A 20,271-nucleotide genomic window follows, 5' to 3' on the forward strand; every position below is an offset into this window, starting at 1 on the left:
ATCTATTTTAAAATTGACTGGTCATTTAATTACTAAATTTTAAATCCTTTTATCACAAAATTACATTTACCATTGCTTTACGCGATTTGAATATTACTACGCTAGCAGTCGATAAAAATTTAATGAGACCAGTCTTCTGGTTCCCGATGCATGAGAGCCAAAGTACTTGCATGAATTTAGTACCAATTTTATCAAGTCATAAACTAACTAACTATCATAGAACACAATAATTCAGGAAAAACAGAATACGATTTTTATAATACCTTAAAATGGTTAAAAAGTGTGAATGACAGAGTAAAAATTTGTATGCGTATGAATACGAACTATTTTCCCTCTGACATCATTTTCCCGAAATCGCCATCTTGGTCAGTTATTCCGAGAAAAGGTTGAGAAGATTTGCTATCAATTAGGAAGTCCCAGCTATTACGTTGATATTTTGGTTGCAATCTATTCCGTATGTATAATCAAGTTTTCTTCACAATCTGGTAAAGCTATTGATATATTTCGCTTGATAGACTGCAAATTTTAGTGCATTACATCGATTCAGTATCAGCTCGGCCCTAAAACGTACTCGGCCCCGAGTCAGCTCGGCCTTTTTTCAACTCGGTCCACTTTTCAATTTATTAACATATTGGTTTGTTTTATCACTCTTTATTGTTGAAACCACATAATTAATATCTGGACTTATTCAGAAACATGGAAAGATATTTTCTTAAATTATTATTACATTTTTAGCTCACCTGTCACAAAGTGACAGGGTGAGCTTTTGTGATCGCTTTTCGTCCGGCGTCCGTCCGTCGTCCGTGCGTCGTCCGTCCGTGCGTCGTCCGTCGTCCGTAAACTTTTACTTTAAATGACATCTCCTCATAAACCACTACGCCAATTTCATCCAAACTTCACAGGAATGTTCCTTTGGTGGTCACCTTTGAAAATTGTTCAAAGAATTTAATTCCATGCAGAACTCTGGTTGCCATGGCAACCAAAAGAAAAAACTTAAAAATCTTCTTCTAAAAAACCCAAAGAGCTAGAGCTTAGATTTTTGGCATGAAACATCTTCTGGTGAGTGTCTACCAAGTTTGTTCAAATAAAAGCCCTTGGGTCAAAATTGGCCCCGCCCCAGGGGTCATTGATTTTCCCTATATGCATATAGTAAAAACTTAAAAAATCTTCTTTTAAAGAACCCAAAGAGCTAGAGCTTAGATATTTAGCACGAAACATCTTCTAATGGGTGTCTACCAAGTTTGTTCAAATAAAAGCCCTAGGGTCAAAATTGGCCCTGCCCCAAGGGGTCATTGATTTTCCCTATATACATATAGTAAAAACTTAAAAAATCTTCTTTTAAAGAACCCAAAGAGCTAGAGCTTAGATTTTTGGCATGAAACATCTTCTGGTGAGTGTCTACCAAGTTTGTTCAAATAAAAGCCCTGGGGTCAAAATTGGCCCCGCCCCAGGGGGTCATTGATTTTCCCTATATACATATAGTAAAAACTTAAAAAATCTTCTTTTAAAGAACCCAAAGAGCTAGAGCTTAGATATTTAGCATGAAACATCTTCTAATGGGTGTCTACCAAGTTTGTTCAAATAAAAGCCCTAGGGGTCAAAATTGGCCCCGCCCCAGGGGGTCATTGATTTTCCCTATATGCATATAGTAAAAACTTAAGCAATCTTCTTTTAAAAAAACAAATGAGCTAGAGCTAAGATATTTAGCATGAAACATCTTCTAATGGGTGTATACCAAGTTTGTTCAAATAAAAGCCCTGGGGTCAAAATTGGCCCCGCCCCAGGGGGTCATTGATTTTCCCTATATGCATATAGTAAAAACTTAAAAAATCTTCTTTTAAAGAACCAAAAGAGCTAGAGCTAAGATATTTAGCATGAAACATCTTCTAATGGATGTCTACCAAGTTTGTTCAAATAAGGGGTCAGGGGTCAAAATTGGCCCCGCCCCAGGGGGTCATTGATTTTCCCTATATACATATAGTAAAAACTTAAAAATCTTCTTTTACAGAACCCAAAGAGCTAGAGCAAAGATATTTAGCATGAAACATCTTCTAATGGGTGTCTACCAAGTTTGTTGAAATAAAAGCCCTGGGGTCAAAATTGGCCCTGCCCCAGGGGGTCATTGATTTTCCCTATATGCATATAGTAAAAACTTAAAAAATCTTCTTTTAAAGAACCAAAAGAGCTAGAGCTAAGATATTTAGCATGAAACATCTTCTAATGGATGTCTACCAAGTTTGTTCAAATAAGGGGGTCAGGGGTCAAAATTGGCCCCGCCCCAGGGGGTCATTGATTTTCCCTATATAGATATAGTAAAAACTTAAAAAAATTTCTTTTAAAGAACCCAAAGAGCTAGAGCTTAGATATTTAGCATGAAACATGTTCTAATGGGTGTCTACCAAGTTTGTTCAAATAAAAGCCCTGGGGTCAAAATTGGCCCCGCCCCAGGGGGTCATTGATTTTCCATTTATACATATAGTAAAAACTTAAAAAATCTTCTTTTAAAGAACCCAAAGAGCTAGAGCTTAGATATTTAGCATGAAACATCTTCTAATGGATGTCTACCAAGTTTGTTCAAATAGAAGCCCTGGGGTCAAAATTGGCCCCGCCCCAGGGGGTCATTGATTTTCCCTATATACATATAGTAAAAATTTTACAAAATCTTCTTTTATAGAACCAAAAGAGCTAGAGCTAAGATATTTAGCATGAAACATCTTTTAATGGATGTCTTCCAAGATTGTTCAAATAAAAGCCCTGAGGTCAAAGTTGGCCCCACCCCAGGGGGTCATTGATTTTCCATTTATACATATAGTAAAAACTTAAAAAATCTTCTTTTATAGAACCAAAAGAGCTAGAGCTAAGATATTTAGCATGAAACATCTTCTAATGGATGTCTACCAAGATTGTTCAAATAAAAGCCCTGAGGTCAAAGTTGGCCCCACCCCAGGGGGTCATTGATTTTCCATTTATACATATAGTAAAAACTTAAAAAATCTTCTTTTAAAGAACCCAAAGAGCTAGAGCTAAGATATTTAGCATGAAACATTTTCTAATGGGTGTCTACCAAGTTTGTTGAAATAAAAGCCCTGGGGTCAAAATTGGCCCTACCCCAGGGGGTCATTGATTTTCCCTATATACATATAGTAAAAACTTGAAAAATCTTCTTTTAAAGAACCAAAAGAGCTAGAGCTAAGATATTTAGCATGAAACATCTTCTAATGGATGTCTACCAAGGTTGTTCAAATAAAGGCCCTGGGGTCAAAATTGGCCCCGCCCCGGAGGTCATTCATTTTCCCTATATGTGTAAAACTATAGCAAAAATTAAAAAATATTCTTTGAAAAAACTCAAATAGCAAGAGTTTAGATATTAAGCATGAAGCATCTTCTAGTGAGTGTCTTCAAAGTGTGCTCAAATAGAAGCCCTGGAGTCAAAATTGGCCTCGCCCCGGGGGACATTGATTTTCCTTATACAAGTATAGCAAAAACTTAAAAATCTTCTTTTAAAAAACCCGAATAGCTAGAGTTTAGATATTTAGCATGAAACATTTTCTAGTAAGTGTCTACAAAGATTGTTCAAATAAAAGCCCTGGGGTCAAAACTGGCCCTGCCTCAGGTGTGTCATTGTTTTTAACTATATGTGTAAAGAAAAAACTTTAAAAAATCTTCTTTTAAAATCCCAACGAGCTAGACCTTAGATGTTTAGCATGAAACATCTTCTAATGGTTGTCTACAAAGTTTGTTCAAATAAAAGCCCCGGGCTTTAAACTGGCCTTTCTCCGGGGGCCTATGTACAGGTGAGCGACTTCAGGGCCATCATGGCCCTCTTGTTGAAAGTTCTAGCCGTATGTGAGTCACGTAAGACTAGCCAGGACACACTGTATTGGCTAGCCGTACGGCACTTTTCAAAATTATATGGAAGTCGAAAATGCATATGTTATTTTATGACTTTAAGCGAGGATTTGTACAAGACACAGCAATTGTCTTCGTATGTTTACTTTTTAGAGATTAATTGCCTTGTTTGTTGGCTGCAGTAAAGAAAGTATACGAATACAGTATATATTTTTGTCATCTCAAGACGTCGAGAAAAAATAGCGTTTGGTTGCAGTTAAATAACATCAATTGAAATAGTTTACAAAACTTTGATATTTTTTTTTGTTTCATTTAGTTTAATTTTCAAATAAAAAAAAAAAAATAATAATAAAAAAACGCCAAAAATAATTGTTGTTGGGCTCTGATAATTGCGTAAATTACCGACGGTATAGAAGTTTGTCCATCATTAAGGAAAGTTTGCCTTAATTAAGGCTTATTAATTCAGGGCTGGGAATCAAAACTGCGTCGTATCCTACAAAATGTAAACAAACGCCGCCATCTTGGAACGAAAAACGTATGTTTTTGTTTATAACTTTTTTTGTTGGAAATGACTGAAAACGAGATATATGTATTAACACGCTACACTATTTTCCGCTTCGTTCGGTATATGTTGCTTGCACAACTATTTTGTAAAACAAAAGTTAAGCGAACTTGCAACTCGAAGCGGGGCAGAATTTTTATGAAAATTTGTGGATACGACGCTGTTCATATTGCTTTATCTATCGATTTCTCCTTCAAATCAATTATATACTCGTTTTCAGAGTTCAACATAAACATCAAAACATAATTTTGGATCATTTACTAAACCTTCATTAAAAAGAGATGTTTATTTTTCAAGAAAATAATGATTTTTACGAAATGATACGACGCAGTTGTAAATAAAATATGATACGACGCAGTTGTATTTTCATTGCAGGCTATTGGTCTAATAATGTGCTAGGTATGCTAATAACATCCAACAACATTTCTTGTTTACAACTTTTGTCAAAAGCAGAGGTCACTCATTGGTTCCATAAAAATGGAAATGTAATACAATTCTATTAAGGCTGCATTTTAGTACCTATCATAAGCATCTACAAATTCCGAAAAGCTGTATCAAATGTTATAAGTATATGTAAAAACCTCCAAAAATCTTCTTTTAAAACCCAAAGAGCTAGAGTTTAGATATTAAGCATGAACTATCTTCTAGTGAGTATCTATCAAGTTTGTTCAAATAAAAGCCCTGGGACAAAATTGGCCCCGCCCAGAGGGGGGGATCTGTGTTTTTCCCTATATGTGTATAGTAAAAACTTAAAACATCTTCTTATAGCTAGAGCTTAGATATTTATCATGAAACATCTTCAAATGGGTGTCTACCACCTTTGTTCAAATTAAAGCCCCTGGGTTAAAATTGGCCCTGCCCCTGGGGGCCTATGTACAGGTGAGCAATTTGAGGGCCATCATGGCCCTCTTGTTTATGAAACGAATCAAAACTGATACATATAGCTAGATATGTATCTTATATGTAACTTTGCCAAAAATTGCTTTGAAGTCTCAATTGAAAACCTAGGAGTGTATGACATAATAAAATCCAATAAATAAACAAGACCTTTGTTAAGTTGAAGTTTGGTTGGGATTTTATGTAGTCATACACTGGGAAGGGGATCAAAATGCCCTCCCCTTTTCCCTCCAAATTTATTTTTGTTGTTTTGATAATGGAATTTTTAGCAAAGCTTGATTTCTTACTTTAAAGACTGATTTATCACCACTGATTATGTGCGCGCATCACATTTGATCCCATTCGGAGTGACTATGACTACATAAAATCCCAACCAAGCTTCAATTTAATCATGGTTAGTCTTGTTTGTATGTTGGATTATATATTAAAAGTATAAAAAGTATTATAAACAATATGTAATTGAAGAAAGCCAGTATATCATTATAACTGGAAAAAAGTAAATTTGAGTTATATGTTTTAGATTTTAACTATTTTTGTCCGTCAAAATGCAGGGCAAATACATTTTGTGCAGCAAAGGTTGAATAAATCCAAATGAATTTTAAAAATGTAAATTCAGTAATTTTAGGTGGGGCGAATCATCACTTAAGTCGGGCGAATCGTCAGTGTGGCAGATCGTTACCGACTGTCACTAATCTTCAATTATCATACACCTGACTCAGTCTCATAAAGTTTAAATCAAGGTACCGGTAACTGTCAAAATTGTGATATCTGTATCAAATAATGAAAGTCGAAAACTTTAGCTGTTTACATTGAATAAACATGGCATCATTCAGGAGGGTGACCTGAGTGACATGATTCAGCCACACATTCATAAAATTTCTTTACAGAGCACAAATTTAAACCAATTTGTAACTGTAATTTTCGATAACATGATACATTTTGAAATGCATGATAACCATCCTATAATGAATGCAGGTATGGATTTACTAGCTTGTTATTGAACATAGGGATCTATTTACTACATGTTTTTTCATTTCACCAAAAATCTGTTTGCAGTAAGGTGTGTGATGCAAATCAACATTATGTTGTGTAATGGAAAGAAAGAGTTGAGGTTGTCTGGAGTTGTGATTGTTTGCAAATAGTTATCACATTGGGTCACTTGTTACACACTTTATCGACCCAAGAAGTAGTTTGCCAGTCAGAACTCGTCAAAGTAATGAGATGCATTATAATTCTGAACATTTTCTTTTACAGGTATACCTGCTGCTATTACAAATTTATACAACCTGGAAACATTTAACTGTTTTAACAACCACATTAAGGTATTTATATCAAATTTGATTTATATATATCTACTAAAATGATTTTAATTTAAATTCATAATCATCTTGGCTATCTGCTTCAAACTGAATGTTCTTTAATGGTCTTGCATACTAAGGCCACTCTTAAAAATTTATGTTTGCTATTGCCGACCCAGGGTTATAAGGAGTGGGTCGGTAGGTAGGCTGTTTTTTTGTGTGTTTTTTATGCCACCGCAGCATCTGCGATGCGGTGGCATATAGCGATTCACCTGTGTGTGTGTGTGTTTGTTTGTGTGTGTGTGTGTGTGTGTGTGTGTGTGTGTTATATAGATTATATAGTGAACTTAAAAAATCTTCTTGTGAAAAACCAGTAGTCCAATTTCAACCAAACTTGGCAGGATTGATCCTTGGGTGAAGGGCTTCCAAAGTTGTTCAAAGAATTTCATTCCATGCAGAAATCTGGTTGCCATGGCAACCAAAAGGAATTATAAGAACAAATTTAAAAAATCTTCTTGTAAAGACCCAAAAGGCCTAGAGCTTAGATATTTTGCATAAGGCATTGTCTGGTAGACCTCTACCAAGATTGTTCAAATTATAGCCCTGGGGTCAAAATCGGCCCCGCCCCGGGGTCATTGATTTTCACTATATGTACATATACATGTAGTAAAAACTTAAAATACCTTATTGTAAAGACCCAAATAGCCTAGAGCTTAGATATTTTGCATAAGGCATTGTCTGGTAGACCTCTACCAACATTGTTCAAATTATAGCCCTGGGGTCAAAATAGGCCCCGCCCCGGGTCATTGTTATATAGATTATATAGTGAACGTAAAAAATCTTCTTGTGAAAAACCAATAGTCCAATTTCAACCAAACTTGGCAGGATTGATCCTTGGGTGAAGGGCTTCCAAAGTTGTTTCAAAGAATTTCATTCCATGCAGAAATCTGGTTGCCATGGCAACCAAAAGGAATTATAAGAATAAATTTAAAAAATCTTCTTGTAAAGACCCAAAAGGCCTAGAGCTTAGATATTTTGCATAAGGCATTGTCTGGTAGACCTCTACCAAGATTGTTCAAATTATAGCCCTGGGGTCAAAATCGGCCCTGCCCCCGGGGTCATTGATTTTCACTATATGTACATATAGTAAAAACTTAAAATACCTTATTGTAAAGACCCAAATAGCCTAGAGCTTAGATATTTTGCATAAGGCATTGCCTGGTAGACCTCTACCAAGATTGTTCAAATTATAGCCCTAGGGTCAAAAATCGGCCCCGCCCCGGGGGTCATTGATTTTCACTATATGTACATATAGTAAAAACTTTAAATACCTACTTGTAAAGACCCAAAAGGCCTAGAGTATAAGGCATTGTGTTGTAGACCTCTACCCAGATTGTTCAAATTATAGCCCTGGGGTCAAAATCGGCCCTGCCCCCGGGGTCATTGGTTTTCGTTATATGTATATAGTAAAAACTTTAAAAAAATTTCTTCTAGCAATTGACAAATGCTAGAGGTTAGATATTTTGCATGAAACATTGTGTAGTGAACCTCTAGCAAGATTGTTCAAATTATAGCCCTGGGGTCAAAATTGCCCCCGCCCCGGGGGTCATTGATTTTCAATATATACATATAGTAAAAAATAAAAAAATCTTATTGTCTGTAGGTACAAGGTACAAGGCTTCAAAAACTTAAAATACCTTCTTGTAAATGCCCAAAAGGCCTAGAGCTTAGGTATTAATGCGGTGGCATAGCATTTTTCTCAAATGCAATCTTGTTTTTAGCTCACCTTGCACACAGTGCAGGTGAGCTATTAGGATGGCCCATCATTTGCGTCTGTCATCCGGCGTCCATCCACATTTTATTCAAACGACATCTTCTATGATACCACATGGTCAATGTTAATGAAACTTGGCAGGAATACTCTTTGTATGAAGCTCTATCCAGATTGTTCAAAGAATTCCATTCCATGTTAAACTTTGGTTGCTATGGCACCTAAAAGAAAAAACTTAACAGTTCTTATACTTCAAAATGGAAAGGGCTAGAGCTTAGATATTTCTCACAAGGCATTAGCTTGTTGGTTTCTACAAAGTATATTCATATTATGGTCTAGAGTTGAAAATTGGTCTCTGTTAAAGGGGTTTTTTTATCGCAAGGTTATATAGACTTTCTTTGTAGGGATAAATTGAGATAGTGTATCTTGTATTTTTAGTCTCAACAGACATTGTTATGAAGATTTTTCTGTTAAAGCATTAGAAAGATGAAAAGGTTGTTGAATGTGAATGTTAATTCAAAACAGAGTCAATCAGAGCACAAATTTGAGAGCTACAGTGAAGTTGATTTCCCTATTCAATAATGGATTCTTCCATTAATTTCGTAACACCATCAGTAAGGAGACTGTGTCATTTCAGAAATACCATGTATAATATTTCGGTTCTTGACAATGACTTGCACATTTTATTGTGTATTATTATTTCACAAACAAACGAAAGTGAACAAAAAATGTTGTATTTTTTTCACAAAAGTTAGCTGATTAAGATAAAAGTTTAATTTACAGCACGGATATTATTTGTACATCCTTCCGGTTTGCAGGAAAAATCATATATTTCAAGATACCTTTTCAAGATGAATTTATTCAATGAATGAAACTTTTATTGAAATTTATGAAAGATTTCGATGAGACAAAATTTTGTACATCTAATATATTAAGGACAGAGGCAAAGTGATGTTTTGGGATACGAACGCTGGTATTAGCTTTGCGTATGCAAATGAGAACCAAAATATTTTGGTATGCAAATAAGGTGGTTCGAGGTTACAATATAAAATAAATATGTCATAATATTTCATTCTTAGAACAAACATACAATTCAAATAAATAAATAAAGCATGTCAATTAATCCATTCAACAGCCTCAGAAAATATCTGTATCAATCTGACCTTGAGTTGAGATTATAAATAGAACTAAACCGAAAGTATGACAAATGGCGGCCATGCACACGAAAATTGAGAAATTTTGTAACATAAACTACCCGTATTTCATTACAAAGAAGTAAAGAAGAATACAATTATCGATGTGCTTTGTTAAAACAGGTATTTTGTTAACTATTTGTGAAGTATTAGGGCATGACATTCAGTACTAGGGCATGACATTCAGTATTTATGTATATATCACCTCCCGTGTTATAATTTCTAAAATTATACATGTATACACATGTAATATTGACCTCAATAAATGTAAGTGAAAATGGAACAATAATTATGGTAATTATCCATGGTGCTAGTAATACTTAATTATCTTTATCATTTTGCTAACTAAGCAAGAAGCTTACGTAATTTGAAAATTACCTAACCTCACAATATTATCAATTGAAAATCTACTCAAAATGACTTCCCAAACAGTAATTTTTGAAACATGAAAATGATTCATGTAGAAAAATAACACAAGAAAAAACTGATTTGACTCATGAAACTTTTGGCCAAACAGTCTGCCACGTGAAATTCTGACCTTACTGAGATCCCTGCTGTTTGTTTGTTTTTTTTTATAACATTTTACAAGAATTAATTTTACAAATTAACCTGTGTATAGAGCCACTCATGTGAACAGAAAGGAGTTTTTGTAGAAAGGAGTGTTCTAATATGATAAACCACATGCTTGGGGGTTAGATCCTGTCCCCAACATGATACCCCTGAGTAAACACTATCAAAAAATATTTTAATATTTAAACACTAATATGATATCTGTTACGACTATAATACTGATTTTCGAAAAAAATTACATAATTATATGCAAAAAAAAATACTGTTTACCATCATGTATTGAGATCTGATTCCGGGCAGGCAGGCAAATTGGTTGGGCCATTTTTGGTAAAAGTTTTCTCAGCAACTACTTATCAGAGCCTCATGATATTTAGGATACAGCATTAACACATTGTCCCATAACATGGGATTCAATTTTAGGTATGTCGCTCATCCACTTCATGTTTACTAACTTAGTTAAATTCATAATAATGGTCAATGGTAGGAATTTTTCGTAACAATTTTCTCATCAACTACTTTTCACAGCCTCTTGATATTTGGTATACAGCATTAACATGTAGTCACATACCGTGGGAATGCGATTTCAGGTAAGTCGCTCATCCACTTCCCATTTGCTGACTTAGTTAAATTTTCATCATTAATTGTAAATGGAAGAATATCCGTAACAGTTTTCTCAGCAACTACATATTACAGCCTCTTGATATTTGGTATTGTGACTGCATTAACACGTGGTCCCAAGGTCAGGTCTATCGCTTATCCACTTCCTGTTTACCGACTTAGTTAAATGTTCGAAATTAATGGTCAATGGTTGGAAATTTTTGTAACATCACAGCCTCATGTTATTTGGTATACAAATGTAACCCGACCATTTTTGTCTTTGACCCATTTTTATTGAAGAATTATCCAAATTTGTACTTCGTCTTGTTAATTATGATGTCATTGTTAAAATTTTCATGATGTAAACACGCTACAGGGGGTTTATTTTTTAGCAACCTGTACTTTAAAGAAAAGAAAAAAAGAGGTATTTCTATACACTTGTTAGCATTCCTGTTGGCCAAAAATACTTTACATTTGACACTAACCTTTAAATGACATTTAAGAATTTATAAACCTGTTGCTTGTTTTTAAGATCTATTCCTTAAGGTGAGCGATATAGGGCTATCATGGCCCTTTTGTTGAAGTATTATCCAAATATGTACTTTGTCTTCATTGTTAAAATTTTCATGATGTAAACACGCTACAGGGAGTTTATTTTTTTAGGAACCTGTACTTTAAAGAAAAAAAAGATGTATTTCTATACACTTGTTTGCATTCCTGTTGCTGTTGGCCAAAAATACTTTACATTTAACACTAACCTTTAAATGACATTAAAGAATTTTATAAACCTGGTGCTTGTTTTTAAAAATAAAAATACTTTTAAAGACGTTTTCGGGAGTCATATAGGCATATAGGCAAAATTAAAACTGTTCAATTTCTTTAAACTTGGCATGCTGTTAGAATATGATAACAGAAACATTTTAAGCAAAAAAATAATTGGGGTCACCGTCCTCATTTTTGTGTCGCCTCTACGGTGTAGTGTTGACATATAGGGATCACTTCTCCGTCCGTCTGTCCGTCCGTCACAAAACTTGTCCGGACTACTCCTCATAAACTACTGGTGCAATTTCATCCAAACTTTACAGGAATGATCAGTACCAAGTCTAGTTGTGCACTGTCTGTCTGTCCGTCTGTCTGTCCGTCTATCCGTCCGTCACAAAACTGGTCCGGACTACTCCTCATAAACTACTTGTGCAATTTCATCCAAACTTTACAGGAATGATCAGTACCAAGTCTAGTTGTGCATATTGTCAGCATTTTCCGGTTTAATGATTTTTGTAAGAGTTATGGCCCTTTAATAATTTTTACTTTTAAAGTTTGTCCGGACTACTTCTCTTATACCACTAATGCAATTTCAATGAAACTTTACACGATTGATCTGTAGCACAAGTCCTTGCGCATGTTTCACGGGTTTTCCAGTTGAATGATTTTTGGCCGCCCGTCCCTAGATTTGCCACTTAAATGCCACCCTTTTCAATGGTGGAGTATTTAGACAATTTTCCACCAATAATGCCACCAAAATGCCACCAAAACGCCACCCAAATCATGAAAATGGTGAAAAATTTGAGCAGGACTGATGGTATATAATTTTCCAGTAAATTCCACCTTTTTTACACTTAATGCCACCAATGAGTGGAAAGTTGGTGGAGTATTTAGACAAACTTTCACCATTATGCCACCTTAGGGTGGCAAACTTATTTTCCACTTCATGCCACTTATTTGCCCCTTTTGCCACCATTAGGGTGGAAAGTTGGTGGAGTATTTAGACACTTTTCCACCATTTTTCCACCACAAAATGGCAAATTCAGTTTCCACTAAATGCCACCTATTTTCACCCTTTCAGAAATTTTCCACCTTGTGGGTGGCAATAGCTGGAAACTGCTTAAAAGTCACCCTGTACACTAAAAGAGAAGCAAACAAATTTTAAAAATAATCCTTTTTAATGTCTCCATAATTATGGAATTATTGTCTCAAAAAATAGCAATACATTAGTCAATTTATCATCTTCAGTTTATCTTTCTATTCCTGGACGGTTTGAGGAGGTGCAGAATCACCCTATGGATTTCAGTCCTTTGGGTTGTCAGCCACTTTTCCAGCGCACAATCTAAAACAAAAAAATATTATGAATAATTGTTACAATAATTAAAAACATAAGCTTACATTTTTACATGACTATTGGATATTTCTATATTCAAGTTGAGTGCCTAGATATGATTAAAACCTTAACAAAACAGCATTGCAGACGTGGAAGAACAGACTTCTTATTTATTAATACTCCAAGGCAGAAAATATACGCAGAATCAAAAATGATATTTTCATTCAGTTCATAAGTTACCTTTCAAGAACTTAAGTTTTGCCTTGTCTGCACAAGCAGGTCTGGCGTCAAGAGTCTCTGTTCCATTTCCTCATACCAAACAATCAGCAGCCTTTAATCTCCTCTATATTGAATAGCATTCTGAATAGCCTTGTTGTACCTTAGAAATTCTTGGTTAAGTTTTTGCGTGTAAGCAAGTATCTCCATAACTACTTAATTGAAACTTCACACACTTGTTCTCTGTGATTATCTTACATGATTGGCACAAGTCCAATAACTCTGATTTGCTTTTTTGCATAATTATGCCCCTTTTTCAACTTAGAAATTCTTGGTTAAGTTTTTGCGTGTAAGCAAGTATCTCCATAACTACTTAATTGAAACTTTACACACTTGTTCTCTGTGATTACCTAAGATGAGATGATTGGCATGAGTCCCATAACTCTGATTTGCTTTTTGCATATTTATGCCCCTTTTTCTGCTATTGAAACTTTACACACTAACTTATTTTGTTCTCTGCGTTTATCTAACATGATTGGCACAAGTCCCATAACTCTGATTTGTTTTTTGTGTGCATAATTATGCCCCTTTTTCGTCTTAGAAATTCTAGGTAAAGTTTTTGCTTGTAAGCTGGTATCTCCATAACTACTGAAGGGTTTGTGCCTTTTTAGCTCACCTGTCACAAAGTGACATGGTGAGCTTTTGTGATCGCTTTTCGTCCGGCGTTCGTCCGTCAGTCCGTAAACTTTTACAAAATTGGCCCCGCCCCCGGGGGTCATTGATTCTCCTTATTTGTATATAGTAAAAACTTAAAAAATCTTCTTTTAAAAAGCCCAAATAGCTAGAGCTAAGATATTTAGCCTGAAACATATTCTAACGGGTGTCTACCATTTTTGTACAAATAAGGGCCTTGGGGTTAAAATTGGCCCCACCCCAGGGATCATTGATTTTCCTTATTTATATATAGTAAAAACTTAAAAAATCTTCTTTTATTAATGCCCAAATGGCTAGAGCTTAGATTTAAAGCATGAAACATCTTCTAGTGGGTGTCTACCAATTATGTTCAAATAAAAGCCCTGGCGTCAAAATTGGCCCTGCCCCAGGGGGTCATTGTTTTTCCCTTTATGCATATAGTAATAACTTAAAAAATATTCTTTTAAAAAACCCTAAGAGCTAGAGCTTAGATATTTAGCATGAAACATCTTCTAATGGGTGTCTACCATTTTTGTTCAAATAAGGACCCTTGGGTTAAAATTGGCCCCACTCCGGGGATCATTGATTTTCCTTATATGTATATAGTAAAAATTTAAAAAATCTTCTTTTAAAAAACCCAAAGAGCCAGAGTTTAGATATTAAGCATGAACTATCTTCTAGTGAGTGACTACCAAGTTTGTTTAAATAAAAGCCCTGGGGACAAAATTGGCCCCTCCCAGAGGGGAATGGGGTCATTGTTTTTCCCTATATGTGTATAATAAAAACTTAAAAAATCTTCTTACAGCCAGAGCTTAGATATTTATCATGAAACATCTTTAAATGGGTGTCTACCGACTTTGTTCAAATAAAAGCCCCTGGATTAAAATTGGCCCCACCACGGGGGCCTATATACAGGTGAGCGATTTCAGGGCCATCATGGCCCTCTTGTTTGAACAATTTTATGCTTTTATAATAATAAAGCAGTGATTAACTCGATAAAACATCTTAATATCAAGCCTTTGTACCTTTTCGGACAATTTTATGTATTCATATTATTAGTATTATTATATATTATTATACTCAATGAAACACCCTTGTGACAACTTTTCGAATAGCTTTTTTTCTCCCGCGACAGTTCTTGTTGAGTTATTGCTCTTTGTAATTTTTCATACTTTTGTCCGGTGCTTATCTCAAAAAGTGTTAGAGGTATCAACTTGAAACTTGATAGGTTGATAGATCTCATTGCACACAAGAATGATAACCTACCCTGCATTATTTTTCAGTTATTGCCCTTTGTTATTTTTCAAACTTAATTTTTGTTCAGAGCATAACCAAAAAAGCGTTTGAGATATCAACATGAAACTTCATAGGTGGTTAGATCTTCCTCAGGCGGTGTGAGGCTCACAAGAATGATGAATCTACCCTTCATATTTTTTGAGTTATTGCCCTTTTTAGCTCACCTGTCACAAAGTGACAGGGGGATCTTTTGTGATCGCTTTTCGTCCGGCCTTCGTTCGTCGTCCGTCCGTCCGGCGTCCGTAACTTTTTACTTTAAATGACATCTCCTCATAAACCGCTGAGCCAATTTCATCCAAACTTCACAGGAATGTTCCTTTGGTGGTCACCTTTAAAAATTGTTCAAAGAATTAAATTCCATGCAGAACTCTGGTTCCCATGGCAACCGATAGAAAAAACTTAAAATATCTTCTTTTAGAAAACCCAAAGAGGTAGAGCTTAGATATTTGGCATGAAACATCTTCTAGTGAGTGTCTATCAAGTTTGTTAAAAAAAAAGCCCTGGGGTCAAAATTGGCCTATATGCATATAGTAAAAACTTAAATATCTTCTTTGAAAAAAACCAAATAGCTAGAGTTTAGATATTAAGCATGAAACATGTTCTAGTGAGTGTCTTCAAAGTTTGTTTAAAAAAAGCCCTGGGGGCAAAACTGGCCTTGCCCTAGGGGTGTCATTGCTTTGAACTATATGTGACATGTGTATAGTTAAAACTTAAAAAATCAATTTTTAAAAAACTCAACGAGCTAGACCTTAGATGTTTAGCATGAAACATCTTATAATGGGTGTCCACCAAGTTTGTTCAAATAAAAGCCCTGGGGTTTAAACTGGCCCCACTCTGGGGGCCTATATACAGGTGAGCGACTTCAAGGCCATCATGGCCCTCTTGTTTATTTTTTATACTTTTTGTCAGGAGCTTATCTCAAAAAGTTTTACAGGTATCAACTTGAAACTTCATAGGTGGATACATCTCATTGAGGAGGAATGCTGCACACAAGAATGATAACCTGCCCTGCATTATTTTTCAGTTGATGCCCTTTGTTATTTTCAGCCATTAATATTCATATAGGTTTCAAATCTGTAATCACTTTAGCCACCAGTTTTCATTACCAAAAGACCTCTTAAAATTTGAATTATTCTGCTCTATTACATTATAAGTTATACATTCTCCCTATGAGCAAACACATTTGGCGGGGGATGGCCATGTTAACTAGTGCTGGGTATCAGACTCAAAAATCATTATCGATAATCGTACCACCACTATCGATTGTCTGTCGATAGTATAATAGTATAATCGAGTTTTGCCTTTTTTACCGCGGGGGGGGGGGGGGGGGGGGTATATAGGAGTCACCCGGTGGTCGGTCGGTCCAGCCATCCGTTGCATTTTCCTTCTCCGGAGCATAACTTGAAGACTAATGGTTGGAATTCAATATAACTACATACAATGGTCAAGCACATTGAGAGGAAGTGCAGTGCCTAAGAACCATAACTCTATCTTGACTAATTACAGAGGTATTGCCCTTTGTTACTTTTCCTTGTCTCGGGCATAACTTGAAACTTACTGGTTGGAATTCAAAACAACTCCATACAATTCTCAAACACAATAAGGGGAAGTGCAGTGCACAAGAACCATAACTCTATCTAAAGTAATTACAGAGTTATTGCCCTTTGTTACTTTTCCATTGCTTTCTTTTGTCCGGACCATAACTTGAAGACTAATTGTTGGAATTCAATATAACTTAATACAATGGTCAATCACATTGAGAGGAAGTGCAGTGCACAAGAACCATAACTCCATCTTGACTTATTACAGAGTTACTGCCCTTTGTTACTTTTCCTTGTCTGGAGCTTGACTTGAAAACTACTGGTTGGAATTCAAAACAACTTCATACAATGGTCAAGCACAATAAGGGGAAGTGCAGTGCACAAGAACCATAACTCCATCTTGACTAATTACAGAGTTATTGCCCTTTGTTACTTTGCCATTGTTTTTTTTGTCCGGAACATTACTTGAAGACTTATGTTTGGAATTCAATATAACTTCATACAATGGTCAAGCACACTGAGAGGAAGTGCAGTGCACAAGAACCATAACTCCATCTTGACTAATTACAGAGTTATTGCCCTTTGTTACTTTTCCTTGTCCGGAGCATAACTTGAAAACTACTGGTTGGAATTCAATACCACTACATTAAGTTGTCAAGGACATTAAAAGAAAGTGCAGTGCACATTAGCCATAACTTCTTTTCGACAAAATACAGATTTACTGCCCTTTGATACTTTTCCTTGTCAGGGGCATAACTTAAAACGTACTGGTTGGAACTCAAAACAACTTCATACAATGGTCAAGCACAATAAGAGGAAGTGCAGTGCACAAGAACTATAACTCTGTCCAGAGTAATTATAGAGTTGTTGCCCTTTGTTACTTTTCCATTGCTTTTTTCTTGTCCAGAGCATAACTTGAAAACTACTAGTTGAAATTCAATACAATTTCATACAATGGTCAAGTATATTGAGAGGAAGCGCAGTGCACAGAAACCATAACTCTATTTGGACTAATTACAGTTATTGCCCTTTGTTACTTTTCCTTGTCCAATGCATAACTTGAAAACTAGTAGTTGGAATTCAATACAACTTCATACAATGGTCAAGCGCAATGAGAGGAAGTGCAGTGTACAATAACTGTAACTCGATCTTCAGTATTTATAGAGTTATTGCCCATTGTTTCTTTTACTTGTCTTTCTGGACTTATTACAGAGTAATTCAATAAAACTTCATCAATGGCTTACCACATTGAAAGGAAATGCAACATGCAAGAACCACAACTATCTTTAATTGCCCACAATCTTAACTCTATTTCAATTCTTTTACAAGGTATTCTGTGACTAGTAACATCCTCATTTCCAAAGCAGTCTTGTTGGGGTATTAATCACATTTAGTGATTGTTCTAGTTTCTTTTAAAGTTCAAATCCTTGTATACAGTAGTAACAACATTTTGAGAATGAATAAATAAACTCTTTTCTCTAAGACTAAAAGTAATTTACTCTTTGAATTCAAAACAAACAACACATACACTGATGACAGTCACTATTAGTACTAGTCAAAATATTAATAAGTAGTATTGTAGATCACTAATTTTACTATAGTAGATCTTAAAGTTTATAATGCTATGTTGTAACACATACTATAATTTGCTAAAGTATCACAAACCATGTTAAATATGCTTTAAAAATGTGATAAATTTTATAATTTACATTTGTAAATGTGCACATACTTTTATACTTGTTTTTCTTACCTCATATCAAATTACATTTGCATGTATGAACAGCATAATGTTTTGCCGATATCGGTAGAGAAGCGCGCTTTAAAGTAAATAAATTAGTATATCAGGTGAACAGCTGTCATAGTTTAAAGCAAAAAATTTTGTTGGCGATAACAACACAAGGGTCGGGTAAATATTCATTAACCAATGTACACATATCCACAATGTATATAGTATACACTCGATAGAAAAAGAGCAAGGGAGGGTTCATACATGCTCGGCCTCCGGCTTTATTCCAATAATGTCCCTCATCCATCACCCCAGGTTTGGATGACTCTGGCACATTAATTTTCATAAAGCCTTCAGCTTTGCATGTATGAACAGCATCTTTAAACAGTTTTTCTGTTTCTGAGTTTGTCGCCTGAAAATATGGACTGTACACCTGTACGAAAAATCAGCATGGATTTTATGTAAAACAGGACCGATTCAGGCCTGTTTTGAACCAGAATTGGCAAAATCAGGGTGAAATAGACATGGACCCTGAATTTTCAATAAATCTCACAAGGAATTCAAGTTTTTTTTACCCTGACACCGTCTTCATTTTTGTAAAAGTCAGGGGTGGAGACAGGAATATTTGCACTTTTGAAAATATTTTGACACAGATTTTATTGACTTGGAGAAATATAAGCAAAATCTACCCAGATATTTCAAAGTTAGAAAATGTTTGAAGGGAACCAGTTTTTTAATACATTCTTTAAAGTTCTTCATTTCCAGCCTGATTTTTCTGACTTGGAGTTATTAGAAATGAATATTGCAATTTACACTAATAATACAGTTAACATATTGCTGTTCAGAACAAAATTGAATTTTAAATTCAGAAGAAAAACGTTTTTATAATGTCTATTTCTAGAAATTATCACTTATTTATGGTAAACTCCATTTAACAAAAAATTATTTTCATTTTACTGAATTATTTTTTATCATTTTTTTTTTTTTTGAAATTAAATAAATATAATATGTGGAAATTATTTAGATCCCAAAATGATTTATTGTTATCTATGAAATTGATAATTGTTACTAGTAACTGATTGCATCTATATTAACTTATGACAAGCAATTTTTTTATTTTAATGCATTAATTGGTCAGCTGAAAAAAAAGTAATGTACAAAGATTTTTAGTTTGTATCCACCATCCTCATAATCTGCCCCAGAATCTCATAATGTCTAAGGTCAGCTTTCAGTTTATATAAACAAATAACCTTTAAGTGGAACTTTTATACAGTATTTCAAAATACTTTATGTTAAACTGAGCTATCTGCAGATGAAAATAGAGAAGTTAGCACAGATTGACCGACAGCAGTTTAAAATCCAGAGCAAAATATCACACCCCTGAAAATTGTTTCCAGCATGGTTCATTTTCTTTAGAAAAAAATTGAAGGCTTAAGTTGTTGATTTTGATTCAAATAAATCATCTTACACTTATGTATTAATATATAAATGAGTTTTGATAATTATATAGATAATGAGATTTAAGAATTCAACTACCCTAGCTATACAGAACTTTCTTGGAAAATTTATTGTGAAACTTTAACATATATATAAACATGGAGCATAATAGTTGTTAAACTTCGGTTACCTCATTTTGAAAAAATGGAGGGGAAATTAGCAGCCAATCGTGACAGATAATGGTAAGTTATAATTAAATTACAGTTCTTAATATTTTTAATTTTTCATATAATAATGAATTTTGTAAGCCCAGTATTCTGAAAAGAAATTAAATAAATTTCCAGGAAACCTATTTAACAATATGGAGGGAAAATAGAAATCATTCTTATTTTTTCTAAATAAACTATACATTTTGATCATTCCATTCTAAAAAAAACCCATTGAAGTCTTAAAATGAAATAAAAATTATAGCATGATTGCATATTTGTTTTTGTTTTCTACATCCAAAATTTAGGTTGAAGCCAAATATT

At 34.6% G+C, this 20,271-nt stretch overlaps 1 protein-coding gene across 2 annotated transcripts in view; it reads left to right on the plus strand.

The window, feature by feature from the left end:
• Window positions 1-20,271, plus strand: part of LOC132718131 (ras suppressor protein 1-like) — a 146,417-nt gene that overhangs the window by 45,242 nt on the left and 80,904 nt on the right. For both annotated transcript variants that reach the window (XM_060701757.1, XM_060701755.1), the window contains one exon: window positions 6,563-6,630. In XM_060701757.1, the coding sequence (XP_060557740.1) occupies window positions 6,563-6,630 (68 nt within the window). The remainder of the gene's footprint in view (window positions 1-6,562; window positions 6,631-20,271) is intronic.

Source organism: Ruditapes philippinarum, unplaced genomic scaffold (genome assembly GCF_026571515.1).
Source record: "Ruditapes philippinarum isolate M1 unplaced genomic scaffold, ASM2657151v2 ctg56_1_1_1_1, whole genome shotgun sequence".
NCBI classification, from domain to species: domain Eukaryota; kingdom Metazoa; phylum Mollusca; class Bivalvia; order Venerida; family Veneridae; genus Ruditapes; species Ruditapes philippinarum.